A 16,848-nucleotide genomic window follows, 5' to 3' on the forward strand; every position below is an offset into this window, starting at 1 on the left:
TCCCAGCTGTTGCCGTGGCCACCAGGTCTGAAAGACCGACCCCAAATAACTCCTCCTCTTAATAAGGCAATACTTCCAAATGCCGTTTGGAATACGCATCACCTGACCACTGACGTGTCCATAACCCTCTACTGGTAGAAATGGACAACGCACTTAGACTTGATGCCAGTCGGCAAATATTCCGCTGTGCATCACGCATATATAGAAATGCATCTTTCAAATGCTCTATAGGCAAAAATATACTGTCCCTATCTAGGGTATCAATATTTTCAGTCAGGGAATCCGACCACGCCAACCCAGCACTGCACATCCAGGCTGAGGCGATTGCTGGTCGCAGTATAACACCAGTATGTGTGTAAATACATTTTAGGATACCCTCTTGCTTTCTATCAGCAGGATCCTTAAGGGCGGCCATCTCAGGAGAGGATAGAGCACTTACAAGCGTGTGAGCGCTTTATCCACCCTAGGGGGTGTTTCCCAACGCACCCTAACCTCTGGCGGGAAAGGATATAATGCCAATAACATTTTAGAAATTATCAGTTGTTATCGGGGGAAACCCACGCATCATCACACACCTCATTTAATTTCTCAGATTCAGGAAAACTACAGGTAGTTTTTCCTCACCGAACATAATACCCCTTTTTGGTGGTACTCGTATTATCAGAAATGTGTAAAACATTTTTCATTACCTCAATCATGTAACGTGTGGCCCTACTGGAAGTCACATTTGTCTCTTCACCGTCGACACTGGAGTCAGTATCCGTGTCGGCGTCTATATCTGCCATCTGAGGTAACGGGCGCTTTAGAGCCCCTGACGGCCTATGAGACGTCTGGACAGGCACAAGCTGAGTAGCCGGCTGTCTCATGTCAACCACTGTCTTTTATACAGAGCTGACACTGTCACGTAATTTCTTCCAACAGTTCATCCACTCAGGTGTCGACCCCCTAGGGGGTGACATCACTATTACAGGCAATCTGCTCCGTCTCCACATCATTTTTCTCCTCATACATGTCGACACAAAAGTACCGACATACAGCACACACACAGGGAATGCTCTGATAGAGGACAGGACCCCACTAGCCCTTTGGGGAGACAGAGGGAGAGTTTGCCAGCACACACCAGAGCGCTATATATATATATATATATATATATATATATATATATATATATATATATATATATATATATATATATATATATATATATATATATAGGGATAACCTTATATAAGTGTTTTTCCCCTTATAGCTGCTGTATAGTTAATACTGCGCCTAATTTGTGCCCCCCTCTCTTTTTTAACCCTTTCTGTAGTGTAGTGACTGCAGGGGAGAGCCAGGGAGCTTCCCTCCAACGGAGCTGTGAGGGAAAATGGCGCCAGTGTGCTGAGGAGATAGGCTCCGCCCCCTTATCGGCGGCCTTATCTCCCGTTTTTTTATGTATTTTGGCAGGGGTTAAATGCATCCATATAGCCCAGGAGCTATATGTGATGCATTTTTTGCCATCCAAGGTGTTTATTATTGCGTCTCAGGGCGCCCCCCCCCAGCGCCCTGCACCCTCAGTGACCGGAGTGTGAAGTGTGCTGAGAGCAATGGCGCACAGCTGCAGTGCTGTGCGCTTTGTTGAAGACAGGACGTCTTCTGCCGCCGATTTTCCGGACCTCTTCTGCCTTCTGGCTCTGTAAGGGGGCCGGCGGCGCGGCTCTGGGACCCATCCAAGCTGGGCCTGTGATCGTCCCTCTGGAGCTAATGTCCAGTAGCCTAAGAAGCCCAATCCACTCTGCACGCAGGTGAGTTCGCTTCTTCTCCCCTTAGTCCCTCGATGCAGTGAGCCTGTTGCCAGCAGGTCTCACTGAAAATAAAAAACCTAAACTAAAACTTTCACTAAGAAGCTCAGGAGAGCCCCTAGTGTGCACCCTTCTCGTTCGTGCACAGAGATCTAACTGAGGCTTGGAGGAGGGTCATAGGGGGAGGAGCCAGTGCACACCAGATAGTCCTAAAGCTTTCTTTAGATGTGCCCAGTCTCCTGCAGAGCCGCTATTCCCCATGGTCCTTACGGAGTCCCCAGCATCCACTTAGGACGTTAGAGAAAAGAGAATGCAAGTACACCGCCTTATGTAGATGTGGAAGCAGTTACGGCCAGCATACAAACTATAGAAAATAATAAAAATATGAAAAATATGACTAACCTATATATGTACTAATGAATGTTGAAGTTTTATTTAGGAGGAGAAGGTGACCTGATTGTTTTCAGCCATTTCTCATGCACCCAGAGGAGTATCCAACCGGTAAAAGAAGAGCAGTAGCCTGTGGGGGAAGTGGCTGAGACCAGTGGAACAGGTAAGTATGGTATCATTTGTGTACATACATAGTAAAACCAAAAAAATCAAGAAAGTAACGTCAAAAATGGAGAAAAATCTGTCCGCACATTAGTATTTGCCAGTAGGAGAGCGGACAGAGACAGACAAGGTAACCCCAGGGTATTTCTTTCAGTTACCATATAAGAAGTATTCATTCCTAGTAATGCCCCTAGTAAAGATGAGCTTGGAAATGTTTGTTGGACCATGTACAGACCCTTAATACGGGATGAGAAGGATTGAATGAAATACTTCGCATGACCTAGTAGCTTGTTAAACTTTTTTTGTTTTTGTCTCTTGCAGTAATAGAAAGCTCTCCATCTGGATAAGACCACTGGTAAACACTAATTTCGGCAAATGGGAGGTGGCTGTCTCTGTGCAAATGGACGGGCTCAATAAGGCATTGAGTGTCAGGGTGCAGACTTCTTTGCAAAATTGGAAAGGGGTCACAGTAGCTAATTTTAGATAGTGTGCTATTGAACATCACCAGAATAGTGCTAGGCGCAAAGAACAACAGGTGGAGAGGTTGAGGAGGGTAAGTATACTGGCACATACAGGAAAGACCCATCAGTCCAAACCACAGATCCCTAATGGTCAATAATATGTAACACTTGTAGGAAGGAAGGGCATTTTGCCAGAGATTGTAGGAGTATTAGGACACATAGTCAATATAGATCCCCTAGACAGAAAACACAAGCCACATTATTAAACACATAGACGGGACCAAGGGACATATAGTAAGGAATCATAAGCAATATAGAAAACACAGATTCGGTTAATGGGAAGAACAGAATAAATGCAACTTACTAATGTTACATTTCACTGTTCTAGATGCATGTCCATCACAGGTAGAGGAAATTAACTCACAGATACCGGGTTCCCTATGAACTTAGGATGGACAGGACACTGGATTGATGGCTGGGATAGTCCCAGTAGAGATAAGACGCACAGAATTTTTTTTAAGGGGTATAGACCAAGTAGAGAATCACTTCCCCGTAGTGCCCAATCCAGTTGTCAAATTTTTATAAAATCTTCTCCACCTCTACAAACTCATCTGTCACCAACCTCTATTCTGTTTCTCTACAGTTTTCCTCTTCATCTTTTGCGTTCACACAGGGTGGTACAATACATGGACCCAAGTACAGTTCAAACTCCACATGCCTAGGTCCTTCAGAGTTCTGCCCAAACCCAGTATATCTCAACAGTACGATGACACCAGTATTACTGCAGTGTGCCTGGTCATGCACAAAGGGTGGAGAATGGGAATACCGGTGAAGGGAAATTTTGTATAGACACTGATATGCCTGTTGGTGAATGGCAAACCTGACATTTTCTTTTTCATTTTCTTCTTCTCTCTCTTCTCTAGAGACGTTTCTTTTTTTCTGAGTTATGCTCATGGTACTCTACATTGCAAACACACGATAGTTAAATTAAGATACAAAAATTTGTGTTCCCTGCAGGAAGAGGCAGTCTGGAGGACAAAGGGGTATGGCCAGGAGTCCTCAGGACTGTGGGCAGGTGGACACGGTAAGCCAATAGCCCCCAGAGCATACCTTCCAAGTCTAGCTGAGGTGGCACACGGTCTGACTCATCTAGGCAAAAAGGGTAGGTGCAGGCTGATGAGTCTACTGGTGTGCGCCAGGATTCTATTCTCATGCAGGTAAGAGAGCAATGACCTGTCTTGCTTGCTTGAGGAAGAATATTGGTAAAGCAATACCAACAGAGCCATCCCATATCCCTCCTGCAGATGGACCTTTTCAGGAAATACAAATCGACTTTGTACAGTTAACACCCTTTAGGAATTATTGTTATGTATTGGTGTGCACTGATGTTTTCTCAAACTGGGTAGAGGCACGCCACGGATGCTGCGGTGTTTACCGCAAAGGAAAATTGCGCAGAAATTTGTGTGTAGATAATGGTACCTCCAGAAGTAGGAGCAAACCTTGAAATTGTACTATTGTGATCATAGATACTGCCACTAGTATTATGTAGCTTCGGAACCACTCCCAGATCTTCACTCGACGAATCACCCTCTTCGAAATTTGTTTTTGTTTTGGTATTTGTGTCTTTTTGGGTTGTTTTTGGAAGACAACCTCATGTCATGATTGATCCGCACAATGATCAGAAATACACCAATGAGGTGACAGTACAGTACCTTATTGAGATGAACCAGCATTTGAGAACTTGACAAAAGAACTTGAAACTGTTGATTGCTGGTATGCCAAATGCTAACTGTCTTGATTGTGAACCAAGAGACTGTGTGATTGTTCTTACGCTCAGGTTGCCTAATAGACAGGTGGGAAGGACCATAGCAAGATGTGTTGACGGCACTAAAGGTCGCCGAAAGAGAGACTTGGGTCCACTCGTCCCACTGCAAGAAGGTCGCTGACCCGGAGAGAACTTGTGACAAAGTAGTTTATTGCTCACATTCATTGAGTTGTGAACTGTGTGTTCCAAGTGAACTGTGTGTTCCAAGTGAACTGTGTGTTCCAAGTGAACTGTGTGTTCCAAGTGAACTGTGTGTTCAAAGAGCAAGGTGGAGAGCAAAGTGAACTGTGTGTTCCAAGTGAACTGTGTGTCCAAAGAGCAAGGCAAAGAGAACCTCGTATCACCAGAGACTCTGTTCCGTGAAGACTGAGAGGCGGCACTGTTAAACACTACCTGAGCATACTAAAGGACTGCAGAAAGACCAATCATTGTAACTGATTTGTTATGAACAAGAGTTGTTTTGTTCTATTTCTCTTTTCTCTCTTTCCCGCTGACAAACATTTTTTTTCAGGATATTCTATTTTTGTGAGTTTTTTTTTTTTTTTATGAGTCGAGTGTGGGACTGGAACTGGTTCTGTAGGAAGGAGTGATCTCCTTATAGGATCCCAGGATTAGCCGATCAGTTTGTTAAAGTCAGAGAAAAATCAAAGGTCTAGTAGTTATGGAGTTCAGAGGTAATCAGGAACAGTCAGACAATGGCTATTCACACATTGCAGATAAAGAGCTCATTAATATATGTGGAAGAAAGGTTTATGAGTGGCTCTCCCCGAACTCCGAAGGTTTACGTTATTTAGGAAGGACACTACTTATAACCCTTGTTCAATGATTAAACAGACCTAGCATACATTCCAGAAATGGAAACAATGTTCAGAAAATGATAGGAATATGTAGATCATGAAAATTTTATATGTCACTGTCACGATTTGTTTGTGTCTTCTTCACCTACCCAGCAGAACCTCAATTAAATCCAAACATCGGTGTACAAAGACGTAGGTACATGTATGTGTGAAATGTTCGTCGCAAATTAGACATTATAGGCCAAAGCACTGTCCCAGCATACTCTATAGGTTGAATGTTGTCCCACACCCAACCAGTGGTCCCGTGACCGCCGAGTGCATATAGAGGATGTCTCGTCCTCCTCCCTGTCTTCCCCAAAAATAGTCAAGCGTCTGATTTGCTAAATGCATACATACTTGTGTCTAGGTCACCGATTATGGTATGAAATAATTTTTCTTATGTTAATAATTGATGGCAGTTATTGTTTACTGCCAAAGGGTGGACTGTCGAAGTCAAACAAATATTACATAAAGAGAACATACAAACTACACACATTTAAGTCCCTATACTTGCAAATATGCGCAGCGAGCACAGCAATATATGGTAACACACGCATTTACACAGACATGCCACAGAGATGGATTCGACACTTATTTCATACAGTACATAATTATAATAATATCAAGCGCCAGACATCAGGATGATTTAAAATTATCTAAAGAATTAATGTCATGAATGTGTATTATTTGAACGAAACAAGATAGACCTGTCATATTTACTATTGAAACGACCAGATTAATGTGTGGATTCATTTGATACTTGTTATTAAGTTGTAGGACATTGCAACACGGAATTATGATTAAATGTATAAAAGCAAAATCACTTTTATTAGAACAATAGATATTCCAAAACAGGTAATGAACAGGAAACTTAGGCCAGCCCCTTTGGACATCCCCAAGGCTGAACCTGTTCAGCATATACAAAGAAACTAGTGACTCAATCATGAATGAGAGAGTCCCCTCCCCCAGAAACTAGTTAACACATTTTGCTGATCACACAGGAAGGTAGTTCCTGTTTTGGTCTCAGAGTTGCTGTAAGGTCTGAGGAAGATGGAGTCCCAGCATTACTGTACAGAGAGAGAGAGAGTGATATGGAAAGACGAATTTATATAACTTAAGGATAATGGTATTGGATCGCTGGCATGTAACTGTATGTAACTGAAACTGTATGTAATTGTAAGTTTTAACTGCTTACTGTGTGAGTTGTAATCATGTAACTATAGGTATACTGTACTTTGTAATATATATTGAATCCATATCCTTTTAATAACAAATATATACATCAATGAGCTTTGGAACTCAGATAATGTGTGGGTGTATTGTTTTCTCTTATGGGATACAGTGTTTTGCGATGTACAGCGCACTTTTATCGTACATGGTAATAAGATGCACCTGGAATATATATTAGAGCGGGCATTTTAAATATTTGTGAGAAATCAATTTGGCATTCTTAGAATGTAAACTTATGAACATGACTGTGTATATATATATATATATATATATATATATATATATATACCCTGACCCACTTATCCTCACAGGGCTCAGAATATAGTGATAGCAAAGGTGTGATACACTAAAGGAAAACACACAGCAGCTATATGGCGCACTCGGTCACAAACACAATGCAGGCATAATGTGCACAATACTGCACTGGACAAGCAATTTACATATAAAAGTAGATATGTATATGCAGAGAGATATAACAATGCACAGTAGACCTGGATGTATATCACAGAATAATCGTACCACCTATTCTGTCAGCAGCACACTTATTTCTTAACTTACACAGTCAAAATGACAGGTAGAATACTCAAGTGTCCTCTAAGCACGGCGCTGGAACAAGCAGCTATACAGAGGAGACCGCACCCAGTAATCCCATAGAGAGCAGCCCTTCAGTGAAAAATGGCGCCAGGTCTCAGCAGGGAGTGAGGGGAAAGTGAAAGCAGCTCCAGGGCAGGAGCATCTGCAGAAGATGGTGCCCTGAGCTGGTGGGTGGGGCTACAGGCAGCGCTCTATCCCCACAATGCTGGACTTCACCACCGGGGGTGGTATTCAGCAAGGGGCTAATTTGCACTCGCCCTGCTATTGGAAAGCCGGCGGTCGGGATCCCGGCGCCGGTATGCTGGCCGCTGGGAACCCGGCCGCCGGCACCTCATACCACACCGGTACTATATGTAGCCTGTGAAATATATGCATGCGCTCCGTGACTACCCTGGTGGATATAGTGGGGTCCCTGAGCAGTACAGTGTCTACGCCAGCATGGACAGTGCGTGAATCGAGATTTCACCCGGCGGGTCCCACCTCGGGGACCCTCTTACCTCCTCCCCAAGTCCTGTAGCCATGTGATCCTGGAGAAGAGCAGCGGCGGTATGCCAAAGTACTGGTGCGTCTCCGCTGGGAACCAGGCCCGTGGGAGCATACAGCGCCGCATAGGGGAGGTGATGGAGCCGCAGCACAGCATGTCCCCTGGACATAAATTTTTCTTCGGGGCTGCCTAAGGCAGCCCCCACCTGTTAGTGACCTGCTGTGCAGGCACCAACTATAAAACTGAGCTCCTGTGCACGGAGGAGGGGTTATCTAGAGGAGGCGGTGCAGTGCATCCTGGGAACAGTCAAAGCTTTTAGCCTGTTGGTGACTCGGATCAACATCCAACTCTACACCCTGTGGAATACCAGTGTACCCCCCTGCAGAAACAGGTAATGTTTAATATTTAAATGACAACTATATTATATTTTGTTGAGCTTGTACAAGAAAGGTAGCAGAGTTATCCACCAGGTTAAAATGAACTATATTTGACCTACAAGCAAAATCTATATACAAAAACCTACATCTTTACAAGGGGAGACTATTACAAGTCTGTTCTTTGTTCATTCGCCCTCTTAACTAATAAGTAAACATACAGTTTAACCGACCAATCCTGTAAAAGAAATACATATTGCAATTCTTTTTTAAAGTTAATGTTTTCACACACACTTGTCTATCTTTCTATGTAAACACACACGTGCATGCATACAGGTCCTGTATGTTCCAACTTATTATTCAGTGCTGAAGGACATTCTGAAGCTACATAATTTTTTTATAAATAAAGCAGGCATAAAGAATTATACCAATCACACAGGCACATAACTTTATTGCTATATGGCAACTCACACCAACAAATCTCACTCCTTTTCGAAACTAAAAACTGAAGTAATGACAATATCGGATGGTTTGACTTGCTCCATACCTTAGAAATGCCCCTATTTGTGGTATTACACCCTGTAGGAACAAAATGCTTTAAAAAATAACTTACCCAGGGTCTGTGCTTTTTGGAAGTTCCATTATACCTCCATAAATGAAATGCATGAGGACTTCCATATCAGCTGGTTTTAAACTGTAAAATAAAAAAAAAACATCTGCAAGATCAGGGAAACTACACTGACAAACGTTGATAGAGAATATACGAAAAAAAAAAAATTTTAACACTCAGCTGGTCTACAAGAAGCACTTTACAGACATAAAGCCAATAACATATTCATTGCTGTGTATGGTGCAGCACAGTGCACACATTTGTGGCAACTTCTAAAATAGGATTCTAATTACCTACCGGTAAATCCTTTTCTCGTAGTCCGTAGAGGATGCTGGGGTCCACATTAGTACCATGGGGTATAGACGGGTCCACTAGGAGCCATGGGCACTTTAAGAGTTTAACAGTGTGGGCTGGCTCCTCCCTCTATCCCTCTAGTAGTGTCGGCCACGATCTCCGCTGACATGACACTGAGCTCCTGAGGGGATAGAACGTTCCCCGCCAAAGGGGATCGCTCACCCCGGCAGCATGCCGCCACTCCCTTACAGAGCCAGACGATCAGTGGCGAGTGAGTCACCGCCCCCCCCAGCAAGCAGGGAGCCGGTGTGAAGATGGCGGCAACAGGGTATGGAGCGCAGTACTAACTGCGCTCCGGGGCTCAGCAGTGCACAGTTTAATAGTGTGGGCTGGCTCCTCCCTCTATGCCCCTCCTAACAGACCCAGTCTAGAAACTATGCCCGAGGAGATGAACATACTTCGAGAGAAGAAAATACACAGATAGTGGGGAGATTCACACCAGCACACACATAACAAGGTAAACCAAGCTAACCTGCTTGAAACAATTCAGCAACAGCTGAAAAGTACACAACCAAGTAACAATGCAGTAGTTAACCAAGTAACAACTGCAGGAAAACGAAGCGCTGGGCAGGCGCCCAGCATCCTCTACGGACTACGAGAAAAGAATTTACCGGTAGGTAATTAAAATCCTATTTTCTCTTACGTCCTAGAGGATGCTGGGGTCCACATTAGTACCATGGGGATGTACCAAAGATCCCAGTAAGGGAGGGAGAGCGCGGGGGCTCCTGCAGAACAGATCGACCAAACTTTAGGTCCTCAGAGGCCAGAGGCCAAAGTATCGGACTTGTAGAACTAAGCAAACGTGTTCGACCCTGACCAGGTAGCCGCTCGGCAAAGCTGTAAAGCAAAGACACCCCAGGCAGCCGCCCAGGTAGAACCCACCTTACGAGTAGAATGAGCCTTAACAGATTTTGGACACGGCAAGCCTGCCCGTAGAATAAGCATGCTGGATAGTGAACCTGATCCAGCGAGAAAACATCTGCTTAGAAACAGGACACCCAATCTTGTTGGGGTCATAAAAGGACAAACAGAGAGTCCGACTTTCTGTGACGAGAAGACCTCTTCACATAAATCTTCAAAGCCCTCACAAAATCCAAGGACTTTGAGGTAATTGAGGAGTCAGTAGCCACTGGCACCACATTAGGTTGGTTGATATGAAAAGCAGACACAACCTTTGGAAGAAATTGCTGACGCGTCCTGAGCTCAGCTCTATCTTCATGGAAAATTAAGTAGGGGCTTTTGCAGGACAAAGCTCCCAAATTCAGACACACGCCTAGCAGATGCTAATGCCAACAGTGTGACTGCCTTCCAAGTGAGAAACTTGACCTCAACCTCCTGTAAAGGCTCGAACCAATCTGATTGCAGGAACTGCAACACCACGTTAAGATCCCAAGGTGCCGTAGGAGGGACAAAGGGAGGCTGGATGTGCAGCACCCCTTTCAAGAAAGTCTGAACCTCAGGGAGGGAAGCCAACTGTTTCTGGAAGAAAATGGACAAGGCCGAAATCTGGAATTTCATGGAGCCCAAACGTAAGCCCATATCCACACCTGCTTGCAGGAAGTGGAGAAACCGCCCAAGTTGAAACTCCACCGTAGGAAACTTCTTGGATTCACACCAAGACACATACTTTTTCAAATGCGATGGTAATGTTTAGATGTTACTCCTTTCCTAGCCTGGATCAGGGTAGGGACAACCTTTTTCGGAATGCCTTTCCAAGCTAAGATCTGGCGCTCAACCCCCATGCCGTCAAACGTAGCCGTGGTAAGTCTTGATAAGCGAACGGCCCCTGTTGCAGAAGGTCCTCCCGAAGAGGAGGAGGCTCGGATCTTCCTGCAGTAACTCCAGAAGATCCGCGTACCAAGCCCTTCTTGGCCAATACGGAGCAACGGAGCAATGAGGATCGCCTGAACTCTTGACCTTTTTATAAGTTTTAGAATCCTTGGGATGAGCGGGAGTGGAGGGAACACATACACCGACTGGAAGGTCCACGGAGTCACCAGTGCGTCCACCACCACTGCCTGTGGGTCTCTCTACCTGGAAGCTTTTTGTTGAGGCGGGAGGCCATCATGTCTATGTGAGGTACGCCCAGTGCCAGATTAAGGGTCACACAGGCCTGGCGCTGACATTTATCAAGGGCCTATTGTTGCCGACTCGGAGTGTGAGTAGCACCTCAGAGAAGTTCTCCTGGGCTGGCATGGAGATGTACTAGACCTTGGAGAGTGAGAGAGTGGAGAAAGATAAACTACCAACTAATCAGCTCCTTAGTGACATATTAGCGAATGGATTTGAAAAATTGCAGTAAGGAGCTGGTTGGTTGGTAGTTAAGCTATCTCCACTTTATCACTCTCCAAGACTTAGTACATTTGTCCCTATATCACTACTTTTCCTCCCTACACTACATCACTGCACTATGGGTAAGTAGTGCTGGTTAAGCAGAAATCCATTATGTGAATACAAAAAATATATAGTTTTACATACAGTATGGTTGGGTCAAGGAGGTAGTACAGAGACGTAGCAGAGGGTATGGAAGATACAGGGGGGTAGTGCAGAGTGGTAGTGATGGGTCAGGGGGGTAGTGCAGAGTAGCAGTGGTAAACAAAGAGGGGTCAGGGGGTAGTGCAGAGTGGTAGTGGTGGGATGAAGGAGACTGGGTAGTGCAGAATGCTAGTGATGGGCATGGATGGGATGGGGGATAGTGTAGAGTGGTAGTGATGGATCAGGTAGTGCAAAGAGGTAATGGTGGGCATGGAGGGGTTGGGGATAGTGCAGAGTGGTAGTGATGGATCAATGGTAGTGCAGAGAGGTAGTGGTGGGCATGGATGGGTTAAGGGCAGGGCAGAGAGGTGGTGGGCATGGAGGGGTAGGTGTAGTCCGGGGGCGTGGTGGTGGGTTAGGGAGTAGTGCAGAGAGGTAGTGGTGGGCATAGAAGGAGACAGGGAACTAGTGCAGAGTGGCAGTGGTTGGAATGAAGGGGCCAGGGGGTAGTGCAAAGAGGTAGTTGTGGGCATGGAGGGGACAGGGGGTAGTGCAGAGAGGTATTTGTGGGCATGGAGGGGACAGGGGGTAGTGCAGAGAGGTGGTCCATAGAGGTAGGGGTCACCATGAAGGGGCCAGGGGGTAGCGCAGATTGGTAGCGATGGGCATGGAGGGGGCAGAGGGGTTGTGTCAAGTTGTAGTGATCGGTCAGGAGTGATAATGCAGAGAAGCAGTGCTGATTATTGAGGGATAAGGGGGTAGTGCAGGGAGATAGTGGTGGGCATGGAGAAGTCAGGGGTTAGTGCAGAGAGGTAGTGGTGGTCATGGAGGTAGGTCAGCATGGTAGTAGTGAGTCAGGGTGAGCATTAAGGTAGTGGTGAGTATGGAGGAGTAAGGAAGGTGGTGCAGAAAAGTATTGGTGGATATGGGGGAGCTCTGCACACAGTGACATGTCTGTACCTTTAGCTGCATCATCATGCAAGGAACATGTATCAGAGGTGATGCGTACAGTGGTCAGTAGCTGTCTGAATGTACAGCTTCCTCTCCCCCAGTGATATCATGCAGCTGGTCAGGGAGGGGGCTAGGGAGAGTGAAAAAGTGCATGTCTGCATCAGGGACACTTTGAACTGTATCCAATTGACTGGGGCTGAAAATGCAGGGAGAAGGCTCCAGGAACCTAATTCTGTTTTGCAGGTGGTGACTGCATACCCTCTGCCTCTGGCGACATGTGAGTAGGGGATATTCCTGCTAGTGACAGTGCTTGCTTGCTTGCCTGGTACTCCCCCCCCCCCCCCCCCCTCTCCCCCTCTCCCCATGTGCGTTGGAAACAGCTGCTGGAACAATCAAGTTGTTACAACAAGCAGCTCCTTATTTTACTTACATTACTGCTCAGTGCTTCCAGAGGCAGAGTAGTAATCTAGTCACTCAGTCCCAGGTAGTAACAGAAGGAGGAGCTCTACAGATGACGTCCCAGTGTGCACCCTGCATCAGCTGTCTCACGTCTCTTCATGCACCTGGACCTGGATGGTGGAGCAGAGAATCTCCATTTCTCAGTCTCCACTGTCCCGTGCAGCAGCAGCAGCAGATTAGCCCTGCATCGCCAGCCCTGGCTGCTTTACATACTTGCTAGCAGCATAAAGACAGTGCTAAGACACTCACTAGACCTCTATCTTCAGGCTCCGCCCACCCTGTGCCTTCTGCCCGTCTGCTCTCATGGATGGCCAGCGGTGCATGTTGTTTGAGGGAAAGCATGTCCACATCGGCGCAAGAACAGTGACAACACCCGCACAGTAAGGCAACACAGCTCTGAAGAATTTTACTCCGTTCTCTGCCTGGCCAGTCTTATTGTTGATGGTCTTGCTGTGGGCCTATTTTAAGTGGATGGCCTGGATCTGCAGCTCCACCCGCCCCATTGTTAATCCGGCTCTGGGTACGCCCCAAAGACTTGTCACCTCTGCGAATACCTCTGGGCGGAGTCCTCACTTTCCTGGATGAAGATCGTGTCTGCTGAGGAAGTCTGCTTCTCAATTGTTCACTCCTGGAATGAAGATTGCAGACAGCACCATCGCGTGTCTTTCTGCCCAGATGAGGATCTTTGTTACCTCTGTCATTGCAGCTCTGCTCTTCGTTCCAACTTGTCGGTTGATGTAGGACACCGTCGTTACATTGTCCGACTGCACCTGAATGGCCTGACCTGCAGAAGATGTGCCACTTGTAGAAGGCCGCTGACTATGGCTCTCGGTTCCAGAATGTTTATTGGAAGGATGGATTCCAGACTTGACCACCTTCCTTGGAAGTTTTCCCCTTGGGTTACCGCGTACCAACCTCTGAGACTTGCATCCGTGGTTAGAAGGATCCAGTTCTGAATCCCGAACCTGCGACCCTCGAGAAGGTGAGGTATTTGCAGCCACCATGGGAGTGAAATCCTGGCTTTCGGCAACAGACGTGTCCTCTGGTGCATGTGTAGGTGGGATCCCGACCACTTGTCCAGAAGATCCAGTTGGAAAGACCGTGCATGAAACCTTCCGTACTGTAGAGCCTCATAGAAGGCAACCATCTTCCCCAGAAGACGAATGCATTGATGAACCGATAGGCTTAAGGACATCCAGATCCACTGTTTGTATCACCAACGCTTTCTCCAGTGGTAGAAATACCCTCTGCACTTCCGTGTCGAGGATCATCCCTAGGAAAGACAATCTCCTTGTTGGCTCCAAATGTGACTTTGGAAGATTCAGGATCCATCCATGATCCCGGAGCAGTCGATTTGTGAGAACAATGGACTGCCACAACTTCTTCCTGGACGATGCTTTTATCAGCAGATCGTCCAGATATGGAATTATGTTCACTCCCTGCTTGCGGAGTAGAAACATCATCTCTGCCATTACTTTCGAATGACAGAACCTGGAACGGATAGTGACAGTCCAACAGTGCAAACCTGAGATAAGCCTGGTGTGGCGGCCAAATAGGAATGTGAAGGTATGCATCCTTGATATCTAAGGATACCAGGAATTCCCCCTCCTCCAGACCTGAGACCACCGCTCTCAGATTCCATCTTGAACTTGATTTCCCTCAAATATGGATTTAACGATTTGAGGTTCAATATTGGTCTGACCGAACCGTCCGGCTTCGGCACCACAAAAAGGTTTGAGTAGTAACCCTTGTTTTCCAGATGAGGTGGAACTGGAACAATGACATTTGCCCTTTCCAATTTTTGAATGGCTACCTGTAAGATAGCCCTTTCTGTCAGCAAAGCTGGTAAGCCTTACTATGGCTTTAGAAATCCATACACAAGCAACAGTGGGCCTAAGCGCCACACCTGAAGCAGTGTATATGGATTTGAGCGTAGTCTCAATCTTGCGGTCTGCCGGTTCTTTCAAAGCGGTAGACCCAGGGACAGGTAAAACCACCTTTTTAGACAATCTAGAAACAGAAGAGTCTACTATAGGAAGATTTTCCCACTTTTTCCTATCCTCTTCAGGGAAAGAAAAAGCAACTAGAACTCTTTGGGATCTGGAATTTTTTCTCCGGGTTTTCCCAGGATTTTTCAAATAATGCGTTTAATTCCCTAGATGCAGGGAAGGTAAGGGAGGCTTTCTTATTGTCCGTAAAGTAAGCCTCCTCGACCTGTTCAGGTACCTTGTCAGTAATGTGTAAAACGTCCTGAATGGCCTCAATCATTAGCTGCACCCCTTTAGCAAAGGATGCCTCCCCCCGCAGTATATCCCCATCACCGTCACCCGTATCAGAGTCTGTATCACGCTTTTTTGGGCATATACTAGGAGAGTTTGTTGAGGTAGTGGGAGTAAAATACGACAAAACCTCTAGAGTTTTTTTAAAAACTTGTGTTTCAGTTTCATATGAGGTATCCTAGATAAAATCTGGGATATCATAACCTTAATAGAAGCCACCCACTGGCGTTCGGATTCAGAGGGTTGAGACAGTATATTGCATTCCTGAGTACAGGGAATAGACTCTTCTGGAGAAGATACATACTCTGCAGAACAAGAAACAGAGTCCCTAGACATGGTAATGTGAGATATATAACATACACACACACACAGGAAAATGTCAGACACCGTTTCACCCAAGTACCTTCAGAGAGAGAGACAGAGTTAGAGAGCCAGCCAACACAGCGCCCCAGCAGACAGTTATAATAATAAGTAACCTAAACAGACTACACAGTAATGTAAATAAACACTCTCCCCTCCCTTCTATAACCCCCTGGTACCGCACAGGATAGCTGGAGTTATGTGGAGGGTCAGCGCTCCCTGTCAGCATCTCTGTAGTGTGATCCGCAGGAAGAAAATGGCGCTGGTGAGTGCTGGATCTGTTCTGAGGAGAAGCTCGTCCCCCTAAAATGGCACGTCTTCCTGCACTTATACAGATTAAACTGGCCTGAGGTAATGGCGCTAGCAATAGTGCAGATGTCCCTGATAGCAATCGTTACCAGTGTAAGTGTGTTTGCGCTGGCCCAGGGCGCCCCTCACACTGTACCTTTGAGCCCTCCGGAGCGCAGCATCAGCGCTGCGCTCCCACCCTGATGCCACCATTCTCACCGGCTCCCCTGCTGCCCTGATTTTCGCCTCGGGGGCTTGCGATCCATACCCTCAGGAGCTCAGGTGTCCTGTCAGCGGAGATAGGGGCCATTAACTTCAGAGGGTTGGATTACTACCCCCCCCCCCCCCCCCCCCTAAGTACCACGAAGCAGGGAGGCTGTTGCCAGCAGCCTCCTTGTACCTAACTCTTTAAAAAAAAAAAAAAAAACTAAAAGAACTCCTAGGAGCTCCCCTAGCTGTGACCGGCTCCACCGAACACGTTTTCTAAACAGGGTCTGGTAGGAGGGGCATAGAGGGAGGAGCCAGCCCACACTATTAAACTATTAAAGTGCCCATGGCTCCTAGTGGACCCGTCTATATCCCCATGGTACTAATGTGGACCCCAGTATCCTCTAGAACGTAAGAGAAATAAAGGATAATATTATTATTATTATTATTATTAATATTAATTGTACATAGGTATGTTCTGCAATTTTCAATAATATTTAAATACTTACATAAAAAGTGTAATTATTTCCCTTGGGGAGAGGGGAGGGACAATATTAATCACAAAAACAAGATAATCTAATAAACCCTCATATCGTTCACTGAAATCTTTAACGTGTAGGGCCCTTCCCATTCAAAGGTACCAAATTGTAAGCAAATATAGATTTTTGGATCTAATATATTTAATGGAAGTCATTTGTTTGAAACATTGATACCACGTCTTTGCA

The 16,848-nt window shown here is 45.9% G+C and overlaps 1 protein-coding gene across 5 annotated transcripts in view; it reads right to left on the reverse strand.

Moving 5' to 3' along the window:
* The window catches only part of BTBD8 (BTB domain containing 8), a 329,622-nt gene that overhangs the window by 200,630 nt on the left and 112,144 nt on the right, over positions 1–16,848 (reverse strand). For all 5 annotated transcript variants that reach the window (XM_063939895.1, XM_063939894.1, XM_063939893.1 and 2 more), the window contains exon 6: positions 8,754–8,834. In XM_063939895.1, the coding sequence (XP_063795965.1) occupies positions 8,754–8,834 (81 nt within the window). The remainder of the gene's footprint in view (positions 1–8,753; positions 8,835–16,848) is intronic.

The sequence above is a fragment of the Pseudophryne corroboree genome, chromosome 9, assembly GCF_028390025.1.
Source record: "Pseudophryne corroboree isolate aPseCor3 chromosome 9, aPseCor3.hap2, whole genome shotgun sequence".
Lineage (NCBI taxonomy): Eukaryota > Metazoa > Chordata > Amphibia > Anura > Myobatrachidae > Pseudophryne > Pseudophryne corroboree.